The sequence below is a fragment of the Dasypus novemcinctus genome, chromosome 9 (assembly GCF_030445035.2).
Source record: "Dasypus novemcinctus isolate mDasNov1 chromosome 9, mDasNov1.1.hap2, whole genome shotgun sequence".
Lineage (NCBI taxonomy): Eukaryota > Metazoa > Chordata > Mammalia > Cingulata > Dasypodidae > Dasypus > Dasypus novemcinctus.
The window spans coordinates 107,276,493-107,290,046 of record NC_080681.1 but is presented as its reverse complement, the minus strand read 5'-3'; the positions used below and the strand labels follow the sequence as shown (position 1 = coordinate 107,290,046).

The 13,554-nt window shown below is 39.7% G+C and overlaps 1 protein-coding gene across 8 annotated transcripts in view; it reads right to left on the bottom strand.

Annotated features, from left to right (window-relative positions):
- Positions 1–13,554, bottom strand: part of EYA3 (EYA transcriptional coactivator and phosphatase 3) — a 124,108-nt gene that overhangs the window by 21,962 nt on the left and 88,592 nt on the right. For all 8 annotated transcript variants that reach the window (XM_058304800.1, XM_058304797.1, XM_058304796.2 and 5 more), the window contains 4 exons: positions 9,839–10,022; positions 7,805–7,944; positions 6,957–7,040; positions 1,679–1,768 (listed from right to left, as the gene is read on the bottom strand). In XM_058304800.1, the coding sequence (XP_058160783.1) occupies positions 1,679–1,768; positions 6,957–7,040; positions 7,805–7,944; positions 9,839–10,022 (498 nt within the window). The remainder of the gene's footprint in view (positions 1–1,678; positions 1,769–6,956; positions 7,041–7,804; positions 7,945–9,838; positions 10,023–13,554) is intronic.

The window sequence follows — 13,554 nt, the reverse complement described above, 5'->3', positions numbered from 1 at the left end:
AGTTCAGTGCTGTTATGTAGCAAGTGCCCAGTAGATTTTTGTAGATAAGAAAGACTTGGTGGAGTAGTCTCAAACTGAGAATGACTAAAACAGACGGAACAGATCATCTGAAGTCAATCTCCTCATATTTTAAAAATGAGGTAAAATGGTCTACCAAGGTCATATAACTAGTAAGTGGTAAAAAAAGACTAGAAAGAACCTAGGTCTTCTGATTCTAACCCAAGGTTCTTTCCACAACTCCCAAGCTACTACTGACATAAAATGCCACCCACTGACTAACTCTGACAGATTCACTCCTCTGACACCACCCAGGGCAGTGTTTTTCAAAGTGAGGTCCACTTGCATCAGAATCCTCTGGGGCAGTTTTAAAAAAATGCATATTCTTGGGTCCACCCCAGACCTATTTGATTCAGAATTTCTGGGAGTGAAGCCCTAGAATCCCCATTTTTAACAAGCTCCCCAGGTGATTCTTATGCACCCTAAAGTTGAGAACCACTGACCTGGGGGGCAGGAACACATTCAGGTCAAATTCTTCACAGAACTTTCAGTCCTGAGTGAGGACTATGTCTAGAAAATCATTACAAATACAATTTGGTAATAATTATCGGCACATAGTAAGTTTTCAAGAAATGTTTGCTGAATAAAAACTATGATGTCCTAACTTACCAACATGGGAAGATTAAAGCATTGTAGTAGTTTAGACAAAAGTACTGGAGTTTAGAGCCTTACTAATTTAATTTGTTGGAGAATTGTCTGTTGAGAACTAGAGTGTATTTAAAAAGAAATAAGATTACTTCTTGTTTGTAAAATGTTATTTTATTTCACTTTTAAATTTTCATTATTTTAAAAAACTAGGCAATAAATGTAGTGTACTGTTCAATATTCAAGTGGACATGAAATGAAAAGTCTGCTTCCTCCCACTTGTGTCCCAACTGCCCAGATCCCCTTCTAAGATATAACAACTATTATTAATTTCTTGTGAAGGATAATTCTTAACTAGGCCCAGAGTGGGAAAATAACTTTCCTGAGCTGTGACTTATACTCTTGTCTTCTCACTCCCAGCCCTGTGCTCTTTCAACTGCATCATGTTCACCACTAAGGTGAACTCAAATGTCAAAGCCAAAAAGTTAACCATGACATGACTTTACTGTCTCCTGGTTTCCTTGAACCTAGGTATAAAAGGATTTTTAGCATCAGTTAACCTATACATAAATGATTTTCTGCAATAAGCATGTATAAAATATAATGGGGTAAAGCAGTCATTTAGAAATATGACAAATCAAGAGACTATCTTATAAAAAGGTAAAATTGAAGGACAATTAAAATATAATGGAGTATACAAATAGTCAAAGGCACACACATACACCTTAATATAGACTAATGAGTTACAATATTGGTTTATATTCAGAGTTTTGCTAGATTAGTCGGCAGTACCCCTAGAGTTAGATCTCTAGCAAGGCTAACAGAAATCTGATTTTTGAGCCAATATTGAGGGCCAGAACTAAGATTGCGGTGACTCAATCAAGGCACTATATCACTGCCAAGACTATGTGCACATATGTGGCCGACACTTATCCTACCTAACTACATATATTCTGAATAAAATAAGCACAGGCTAGACAAATAGTTATTGACCAAAATGTCTCATAGAAGGAGAAAAACAATTTAAAATGCTCACCTCTAAGTCATTGAAAAATAGATGTGTATCAGCCACTTCAAAAATCATTTCTTCCATTGTTAAACCTGAGCCAATCACTACTGTTGGGTCCTGTAAACCAATAAAAGAAAAAAAAATGCTTGACTTGATACTGGTCTGATCTTCACTGAAGATCAGCATGGCTCTGATCTTCAAATATTTCAAAATTATCCTTTTTTTTTTTTTTAAGAAGGTACTGGGGATTGAAGCCTGGACCTTGTACATGGGAAGCAGGTACTCAACCACTGACCCACACCTGCTTTCAAAATTATCTTGAGTCAAGGCCCAATATAGTACATGCCCACAACGGTGCCTCAAACTATTACTGGCAAAATTTCATTCACAGTAACAAGAACCTGTGATTACACAACAGAGAGGATTATGGACAGTTAAAAATTTTAGGATGTTAATTTCTAGAAACCAGTAGAGACTAGGTTAATATCATATAAATAAATGGGGACAAAGAAGAGATTTTTAGAAATCAAGTCATTGCTTTACGGTCAAAGACCATGTTAGGGAAACGGACTTGGCCCAGTGGTTAGGGCGTCCGCCTACCACATGGGAGGTCCAAGGTTCAAATCCTGGGCCTCCTTGACCCATGTGGAGCTGGCCCACGCGCAGTGCTGATGCGTGCAAAGGGTGCCGTGCCATGCAGGGGTGTCCCCACGTAGGGAAGCCCCACGCGCAAGGAGTGCGTCCCATAAGGAGAGCCACCCAGCGCGAAAGAAAGTGCAGCCTGCCCAGGAATGGTGCCGCCCACACGGAGAGCTGACACAGCAAGATGATGCAACAAAAAGAAACACAGATTCACAGTGCCACTGATAAGGATAGAAGCGGCACAGAAGAACACGCAGCGAATGGACACAGAGAACAGACAACTGGGGGTAGGGGAAGGAAGGGGAGAGAAATAAAGAAATAAATCTTAAAAAAAAAAAAAAAAAGACCATGTTAATCATTCATTCCCCTTTTTTTTTTTTTTAAAGATTTATTTATTTATTTAATTTCCCCCCCTCCCCTGGTTGTCTGTTCTTGGTGTCTATTTGCTGCGTCTTGTTTCTTTGTCCGCTTCTGTTGTCGTCAGCGGCACGGCAGGGGAAGTGTGGGCGTCGCAATTCCTGGGCAGGCTGCACTTTCTTTTCACGCTGGGCGGCTTCCTCACGGGCGCACTCCTTGCGCGTGGGGCTCCCCCACGCGGGGGACACCCTTGCGTGGCACGGCACTCCTTGCGCGCATCAGCACTGCGCATGGCCAGCTCCACACGGGTCAAGGAGGCCCGGGGTTTGAACCGCGGACCTCCCATATGGTAGACCGACGCCCTAACCACTGGGCCAAAGTCCGTTTCCCCATTCATTCCCTTTTGGTGTCCAATTCTCCCTAAACAAAACAAAACTTAATTTTTTTTAGAAATGCCCTGTTCCAGAGGAAATTCTATCTATTCCTAAAATATTGGTACTATAATACCCATTATTTCCTTTGTACATACACAGAGTATAACACCAGAAGTTACTTATCTGACAACCTCAACAACCAAAAGTCAGTAAAGAAGGTCTACAGAGTCAAAATATTTTCAGGAAAACCAATGTACTTTCTTTTGACTAAATCATCAGGGCTTTTTTTTATAACCAACTTAGTTATAAAATTTATGTCAGCTTGCTAGCCTAGATACTAAAAGCCTGCAGAAAGTATTCCTGAAACAAGTTACACTAATGACAATTAATAAGAAATAGTGGGAAGTGGACTTGGCCCAGTGGTTAGGGCATCCATCTACCATATGGGAGGTCTGCGGTTCAAACCGTGGGCCTCTGGACCCATGTGGAGCTGGCCCATGAGCAGTGCTGATGCGTGCAAGGAGTGCCCTACCACACAGGGGTGTCCCCTGCATAGGGGAGCCCCATGCGCAAGGAGTGCACCCTGTAAGGAGAGCCGCCCAGCGCGAAAGAGTGCAGCCTGCCCAGGAATGGCACTGCACACATGGAGTGCTGACACAACAAGATGACGCAACAAAAAGAAAGAGATTCCCGTGCCGCTGACAACAACAGAAGTGGACAAAGACGACGACGCAGCAGACAGACACAGAGAACAGACAACCAGAGTGGGGGGGAAGGGGAGAGAAATAAATCTTAAAAAAAAAAAAAAAAAAAAAAAGAAGAAATAGTAGTAGTAAGCGAGCAATGAAGGAAAATGTTTTTTAAATAAAATTTATTCATAGAAAATGAAAAACAGGAACCTGGAGTTAATTTAGTGAAGAAATACATAGGCTTACACCTCTTAAAACAGTTAATCACTTTTACTAAAAGTGATGTTGGTATTGAAGACTAAACAAGTTAAATTGTGTTTGGTATATTTAGTTTAAAAAGAAGAATAGTAAACAGTGTATGAGCAGAATGGTGGGGAAGACAAGTCCAAACACCGATCCCTCCACAGAAACTTTGGAAAATAAGCAGAGAATGTCAGAACCTAACTTTGTCACAACTCAGGAAAACAGGCAATGGTTTACAACAACCAAAAATACACTGTATCAAAAAACCTGCCTAATTAGGTAGAAAACCTCTGCAGCACTTTTACTTGCTCTTGCCCTACTCTCATCCTGGCTCAGCAATGGGCTGAGTTCCCGATTTGGGACCTTGGTCCCTGGTTCCCGGTACCAGAAGAAGCAAAGCAGAGTTTATTCACAAATTATAGTGTTGTCTGTTCTAACCTATATGAGGACTAACTAAAGGACTGACAAAAGATGTCTGTCTGGTCCTGCCTAACACGGAAGCCACTAAAGGTAGAAAAGTGGGAGACACTGCTTAAAAATATTTCAAGGCGAACAAACCTGAAGATGTCTGGCTAGATTATGATTGATTCATAAAGTAGATCGCTTAAAGCCTGAAAGGAAAAGCTGGAGAGAGGTATCTGGGAAATTAAGACATTAAAAGGGCCTATGTGTACTAGGAATTTAGAAAGCCATGCATATATTCAGGACAGGATGCACACTCAGAGGATATTGGCTGATCTTGAGACCAAAGACTCTACAGAAAGTAAAAGAAAGAAAAGAAGACTACAGACCAACATCCTTTATAAATATAGATGTAAAAATCCTCAACAAAATACCAGCAAAGAGAATTCAGCAGCATATTAAAAGAATTATACATCAAGTGGGATTTATCACAGGGATGCAAGGGTGGTTTAACATATGAAAACCAATCAGTGTAATACATACCAGATTAGTAGTGAAAGAAAAAAATCTAAGGCGGCGGACTTGGCCCAGTGGTTAGGGCGTCCGTCTACCACATGGGAGGTCCGTGGTTCAAACCCCGGGCCTCCTTGACCCGTGTGCAGCTGGCCCATGCGCAGTGCTGATGCACGCAAGGAGTGCCGTGCCATGAAGGGGTGTCCCCCGCGTAGGGGAGCCCCACGCGCAAGGAATGCTCCCCATAAGGAGAGCCGCCCAGCGCAAAAGAAAGTGCAGCCTGCCCAGGAATGGCACTGCTCACATGGAGAGCTGACAAAACACAGATTCCTGTGCCGCTGACAACAATAGAAGCGGACAAAAGAACACGCAGCAGACAGACACAGAGAACAGACAACTGGGGTGGGGGGAAGGGGAGAGAAATAAAATAAATAAATAAATCTTAAAAAAAAATGTGTAAAAAAAGAGAAAAAAATCTACAAGATCATCTCAATTGATGCAGATAAAACATTTCACAAAGTTCAATATATCTCATGATAAAAACACTCAATAACTATGAATAGGTGGCAAATTTTATAATACATGTCTTTTAAAATTTACTATCATTTATTTCCATTGATTTAATTTTTTTTATCACATACACTTTTTTTTTTTTTTGAGGTACTGGGGGCTGGGGAATGAACCCAGGACCTCCTGTGTGGGAAGGAGGCGCTCAACTGCTTGAGCCTCATCTGCTCCCTCACATATAGTTTTAATGAATTTTATTAGAGAACATGTAGATTTACAGAAAAATCGTGCAGAAAATACAGTGTTCCTATATAACCTCCTCATATACTCAGCGTTCCCTATTATTTTTTTTTTAAAGATTTATTTAATTTATTTCTCTCCCCTCCCTCCCCCTCCGCCCCAGTTGTCTGTTCTGTGTGTCTATTTGCTGTGTGTTCTTCTTTTTGTCCACTTCTGTTGTTGTCAGCAGCACAGGAATCTGTGTTCTTTTTGTTGCGTCATCTTGCTGCATCAGCTCTCCGTGTGTGCAGCGCCATTCCTGGGCAGGCTGCACTTTCTTTCACGCTGGGTGGCTCTCCTTATGGGGCGCACTCCTTGCGCGTGGGGCTCCCCTACGTGGGGGGCACCCCTGCGTGGCACGGCACGCCTTGCGCGCATCAGCACTGTGTGTGGGCCAGCTCCACACAGTGTTCCTTATTATTAACACTTTGCATTAGTTTGACACCTTTGTTAAATTAAGTAAACAATATTATTATAATTACACTATTAACTATAGTTCATAGTTTACATCAGGGTTCTCTGTTTGTGTATATATATATGTATATACTTTTTTTTCCCAAAGTTTATTTTTATTTATTTATTCCCCCATCCCTCGTTGTTTTGTGCTTGCTGTCTGCTCTCTGTGTTTGCTCATCTTCTCTTTAGGAGGCACCAGGACCTCCCATGTGGAAGAGAGGCACTTAATCGCTCGAGCCACCTCAGCTCCCTAATTTGTTGTATCTCTCATTGTCTTTCCTCTTTCTGTCTCCCTGTTGCCTCATTTTGTTGTGTCATCTCGCTGCACCTGCCTGTCATGCCAGCAGCTCACTGTCTTGCTTGTCTTCTCCAGGAGGCAGCGGGAACATCTGCTTCCCTATATATATTTTTTCACGCCAATAAAAAGAGGAAGTAATGCATGCAATACATTTTAGGAAGGTATCTATATTTTCTCTATATATTTCACCTATACATATCTGACATATACTCAGCTAAATAATGATTGGTTTGGGTAGTTTAAAGTGATTTAAGGGATAAAAGATCAGTCTTTGGAATATATAATCCTGAAACTGCCCTATTTTGAGCCCTATTCCTAAATTTAGTCTGAAGCACTACTGAACCGGCTTTAGCTTTCAGCACTTGTCCTGGGTCTAGACTCAGTTTTGCCACCAACAACTCTGCCTGACCACATGAAGATCATGGAAGCCATCTGGCAAAAAGTCAAAAGGGATAAGACAGAGGTAGTAGAGAGAGTGACTTAATGGTTACCTACCCATGTAGTTAGAAGAACAGTTATAACAAAGGAAGAAAGGCCTAAATTACCTTTCCATATTTCTGAGCATAGGATCCTGTAAGAAGGGAGTGGAAGATGATGATCGTTTCATCCAAGTCCCATAGAAATACCCGCTGAGGGAGGAAAGCATAAAAAATAATGAGTTCTCAGTTTTTTCTAATAAATATATCAGGACTTTAGTTTTCCTTATCTTTTTTCTCATGAACAAAGGGGAAGAGAGGCTCCAAACACAGCTTCAATGCACCTATGATTTCAGAATACTATCAACGAGCTCATTTCCAAATAGAACTTGGCCCTTATAAAACAATCACATCACAGAAAAACTGAAAGCAAAAGCAAAAGGAAAATATCAAAACTCCACCATTATTAGTGTTTTGTATTACTTTCTAGCCTTTTAAAATAACGGAGCCAATCTCTAAGTCTATAGTAATAAAGTCCTTTATAATGCTTATATCGTAGAATAAGTGAGTGCCTATCTCATTAATAAGTTATTAGATCTGACTGCATGTCTCACAGAAACTTGGCCTAAAGCATTCTAATCTTTTCATTTTACTTTGAGATTTTTAAATGGAGTACAGCATGCAATCGCTTGTAACACCTTCTACTTTCTGATATGACACACAGTTCTTTCTGTTCTCTTCTGGAATAAAGAGAATAATTTGTTCTTTCCCTTAAAAATTTACCTGGCAAAATTCCATGAAAGCTTTTTTGTTATGTTTGCAGAAAAGCTTCTGAAAGTAATAAGGTGAGTTATGGCTAAGGAATCAAAGAGTACACAACAGAATCACATTATCTCTGTGAATTTCAGACATACGTTCCATAAACAAGAAATAAGAAAAAAACAAAGTAAGCAACTTAAATTAGTTCCTTCTCATACTTCCAATTCACTGTCCTGGGAAGAGGAGGTATCAGCTTTCCTCTTGCCCCGGTTCTTGCCAGTCATATTTTTCCTACACTGGTCATCAGCATCTTTACTTTGAGTAGTTTGGGACAAAGATGGGCTTGTAGAAGGGTCTCCTGGAAAGAGAAAAAAAACATATATTGTCAGTTTTCACAGGCTCCAAGAACTACAACAAGAAGAGGGTCAACAGATTCTCTGCCCTGAAGAGGCACACTGCAGGGATAAAGGTGGGAAACTCAATTTTACACAAGCAATTTGGAATTGTGGACCTAGGCATTGAGTTAATATCACAAAGAAGGTGATAATCAGATATTATATGCCTGCCTCCCCAATTTGATAAAGTTGAATCTGATGAAGCCTTTAGATCAGGATTTCTCAACTTTGCACTATTGGTTTTTGTTATATAGGGGGATGTTCTGTGCACTATAGGATATCTAGCTCTATCCCTAGATGCCAGTAGCACTCCTATATGACAACCAAAGTGTCTCCTGACATTGCCAAATGTCCTTGGGGGTGGGGGTAAGGGGTGGCAAAATCGTTCTTGGTTGAGAACTACTGCTTTAGACATGTTTACCAATTTACAGTGAAATACAGAAGGCAGAATATGTTTAACTACTCTTTAAGGATATAATAGGCAAAATTCAGAATGAGAAACAGTACCAGATAATTCATTTTTTTTCAACAAATAAATTACAAGGAGGGGGAAAAAAAAAAGAGATGAAGAAATTTATAGATTAAAAGGGACATAAAATACACATCCACCATTTGGATGCTAATTTACATAAAACATAAAAAGGAAAACATAATTCCTTTATAATTATGAGAAAATTGGAAATATGAATATTGGATATTTGATATTAAGGAATTAATGTTAAAATTTTTTAGATGTGATAATATCACTGTGGTTATGTAAACAGTATTTATTTTTTTAGAGCTATAATGCCTGAAATTTACTTCAAAATAATATGGGGAGGTGGGATTGATTGGATGAAGTATAGTTGAAACAAGACATGCAATGAGTTAACTGTTATAATTATTGAATCTGGGTAATAGCCACATAGGGATTCATTGTACTATTCTGACAACTTTTTTATATGTCTGAAGTTCTCTATTACTAAAAAGTTAAAACTGTTATGAAGAACAAAGATATTTAGAGAAATGAATCCAAAACTAAGGCATCAACACATATAATTATTTCAAAGTTACATGATTTTGAGGCAGTAACCATCCCTATGTCCATTTACCTAGAGGGATGGTAAGGATATTATGTTAGTTGAAATACAACACTTTAAAAAATGCATCAATGCTAATGATAAACACTGTTTTTTTACAAGTTTCCTGATGTAATAGCACACTACCAAATTTTCATTAACAATAAATACAGTGAAAAATAAAAAGTTATGTGAATATGCTTGCTGGATGCATGTATAAAGCCTTTATGTCATTGTTTTGTTCCCTTTTTATTATTTGTCATTGGTTTTTAACTTGGGCATCAAATTCACTGACACATTTCTGAGTTGGGAATCTTCTGAACTGTGGCTTAAATTTAATGTATTTCTTTGTAGGCAGAGCTTTCTTTAGAATCCTAAAGAAATCCACGACTCAGAAAAAGTTAAGAATAACTGCTCTAAGGCCTTGACAGAAGGTTAAAATATGTATAGACTAAAACTGAAATCCTCCAACTTTTATAAAATGTGCCAAGATTCTGACACTCCCTTTGACAAGCCATGGATGGCAAAGAAGTGAACATGGGGCAAGAGTCAGAAATGCAGTCTTTTCAATCTTGGTATTTTTCTGTTCAAAGCATCAGTTATTACATACAGCCTATAATCTCCTGCTAGTGATTCAACATAGTCTGGTTGCAATCTTTAAATAATTCTCATGTCTGAGAGAGAAAGCAAACAGCCTAACAGTGACTTATACGAGGACAAAATAATCTTCACCATCACCTAATACCACCTGTTGGATGAAATACCTTTAAGTCAACATTCTCAGAGGTGCTGTGCTTACCAGAAAGTCTCTGTGCTGCAGGTGTGGGTACCATGACAGAAGGCTTCTCCGTCTGGTATGATGAGGTTGCTGCTAATGTGGTACTCTCAGCATCACTATTAGTCTGGCCTGTGACTCCAAAGCTGGACGTAGGGTAGCATGGCTGGTATTGACTCTGACCAAGGATAGTATAGGTGGGATAGTCCTATAGCCCAAAGGGTATAAGAGAGGAAAACAACTCTCTTAGAAAGAACGTAACAGCCATTTCAACACAAGAGATTTTCATGTATTTTTACTCAGTTATTTTTCTAAAATATGAATTTGATTTCTCATTTACTCATTTAGCAGTCTTCCAGTTAAACCAATGATTTTTCAAATTGATTCTCTGGAACCCTCACAGTCAAGAGGAGATGCCTCAGGGGCTGTCTTTGGGATAAGATAGAGGCTGAAAGGGAAGGGTCCCATGCAATCTACACACAATGCCCCTTTTTCTAATATAACAATTTCTGCACAGAACCTTTGAAGAAAATATTCTACTGTATAAAAGAAGTTTACAAACCACTTTTCTAGATGGTAGTGCTTCTAAGGACAAACGAGTTTTTAAAAAAGTACATATTCTACATTAAATCATGATTATCACTCTAATATTGATTGAAGTGATGAATGTACAACTCTGTGATTATACCAAACACCAATGACTGTATACTATGTATGTACTGTATGTTTTTGAACACATTTCAATAACACTGATTAATAAAAAATGTATGAATTAAAAAAAGCAAACAGGAGGTGGGTCGGATTAGTTCCTGGGACAAAGACTGATACTTGTCTTAGACTCTAAAGCTGCTTGCAGGCAGAGAAAGAGTCTTATTAAACCTCGAATCCCTAGTGCCTAACCCAGTGTCTATGCCAGAGCAGAAGCTGAACATATGTATCTTTTTTTTTTTAAGACTTATTTTTTATTTATTTCTCTCCCCTTCCGCCCTCCCCTAGCTGTCTGTCTCTGTGTCCATTCGCTGTGTGTTCTTCTGTGACCGCTTCCATTCTTATCAGCAGCACCAGGAATCTGTGTTTCTTTTTGTTGTGTCATCTTGTTATGTCAGCTCTCTGTGTGCATGACACCATTCTTGGGCAGGCTGCACTTTCTTTTGCGTTGGGTGGCTCTCCTACAGGGCGCACTCCTTGTGCGTGGGGCTCCCCTACCTGGGGGACACCCTTGCATGGCACGGCACTTCTTGCACGCATCGGCATTGTGCACGGGCCAGCTCCACACAGGTCAAGGAGGTCTGGAGTTTGAACCTCGAACCTCCCATGTGATAGGTGGACGCCCTATCCATTGGGCCAAGTCCACTTCCCAATATATGTATCTTGAATGGCAGAGTAAATGTTATAATTTCCCTCATGAAAAAAAAAGTGATTATTTTCTCTAGGTTTTTTTTTTAAACAATCGGATTTTCTTTACAAATGAAAAGCTGTTTCTTTAAAAGTTTAGGAGGAAACTTTTAGTGGTTTCACAGGACAAACATCAAAATTTATCAAATTGCACAATAAAAGTATGTGCAGTTTACTGCGTGTCAATTATACTTTAATAAAGCAGTGAAAAACTTGTATGACAAAAAGCTCAAATCCACAAACTTGAAAGAATTTCAGGGAATTTGAATGTAGCTCAAGCAATTGAGCTCCTGCCTACCACCTGGGAAGTCCCAGTGCCTCCTGAAGAAGATGAGCGAGACAGTGAGCTGGCGTTGACAGGTAGGCACAGCAAGCTGACACACAGGATGATGCAACAAGGAAACACAAAGAGAGACAATGAGAGACACAACAAAGCAGGGAACTGAGGTGGCTCAAGTGATTGAGCTCCTCTCTCCCATATGGGAGGTCCCAGGTTTGATTTCCATGCCACCTAAGAGAAGATGAGCAGATACAGAGAGCACACAGCAAATGTACACAGAGAGCAGAAAGTGAGTGCAAACAATGAGGTGGGGGTAATAAATAAAAAAAAAAAATCTTTAAAAAAAAAAAAAGAAAATTCCATTGACATGCATTTTTTTTTTAAGACTTATTTTTTATTTATTTCTCTCCCCTTACCCTCCTCCCCACCAGTTGTCTGCTCTCTGTGTCCATTTGCTGTGTGTTCTTCTGTGTCCACTTGCATTCTTGTCAGTGGCACCAGGATTCCGTGTGTCTTTTCTTGCCGTGTCATCTTGCTGCATTAGCTCTCCGTGTGTGTGGCGACACTCCTGGGCAGGCTGCATTCCTTGCGCGTGGGGTGGCTCTCCTTACTGGGTGTACTCTTGTGCATGGGGCTTCCCTACGCGGGGTCACCCCTGCGTGGCATGGCACTCGTGTGTATTAGCACTGCCTGTGGGCCAGCTCACCACACGGGTCTGGAGGCCCTGGGTTTGAATCCTGGTCCCATGTGGTAGGCAGATGCTCTATCAGTTGAGCCAAATCCACTTCCCAGACACTGATGTTGATGATAAAAAGAGTGAAGGTAACTGATCAGACTACTATCCATAAACAGTTAATGAGCATTTGCTAAAGTTAAATATAATTCAGTGTGTGTGTGCACGCACACACATTTGGGAAAAGATAATATGTCACACTAGCTGAAACTAAAAATCTTAGCAGGAGGGAGTGGATATGGCTCCAGTTGTTAAGTGCCCGCCTTCCACATGGGAGGGCCCAGGTTTGGTTCCTGGTGCCTCCTAAAAAAAAAAAAGAAACAAACAACAGGCAAAAAACAAAATGAAAGACCCAACTCAGGGAAGCTGGTGTGGCTCAGTGATTGAGCACTAGCTTCCACATGTGAGGTCCTGGGTTCAATCTCTGGTCCCCAGGACCTAAAAAAATCTTAGCAGGAGAGAAAACAAAATGTTTCCAACAATGTGGCTGTATATTATTTATCACATGAATGACACACAGGAGAAGAAAACTACCACTGTGAACTGGGGTGGTCAATAGAAGAGGTTTTCTTTCATGAAAAGTCCCTGAAAAGGTTTTATTAAGGGACCAGATATTGAATCTGGTTAAACAGAGGATCTCTGGTTAAGGAATAGGAATTAAGATTCTTTAGGCAATGGTTTATAGCTTGTGTAGAAATGGGGACTATCAAATTCAAACAAACAAAAAAAAAAACAGGAAAATATTCTGAGCAGATGAGTACAGGATAAAAAATGGTATTTGCAGAAAATCAAATAGCATTTTAGAAAATGGAAAGACAGTGAAAAATTAGAGATAAGAAGCACAGTTAACCATGGTAGTTCAGGAATAAAGGGGGAAAATAAAAACATGGGAAATGAAGAGCAAAATAAAAAGAAAAGGAAGGAAAGAATTCCAGAAATACTGGATTAGGGAAGGGAGTAGGAGGAAAAACAGGAAGGTAACAGAACAGGTCATAAACCTAGGTTTATTAAGAAAACATTTTGCCACTGACAAGAATTGGGGAGTCACAGAGAAAAGTGGTTTTATTTTAGGGGTTTAGGAGACAGAAGAAAGGGCAGAATAAAAGCCTTGTTCAAACACAGGGGAAATTCCAGGGCTTAAAAAAAAAAAATCTCTATCATGGGAAGCCTATGGATTTTATGAGATTAGGACTATAATCATTATTTCATAAGTAGTAAAATGAACATTTAAGAGTGTGGATAAACATTCCTGGGGACAAAGTAATCAACATGTTGAAAAACTGAATGGAGTTTCTTCAAAAAGTTAAATACAGAACTACTGTATACTTGATA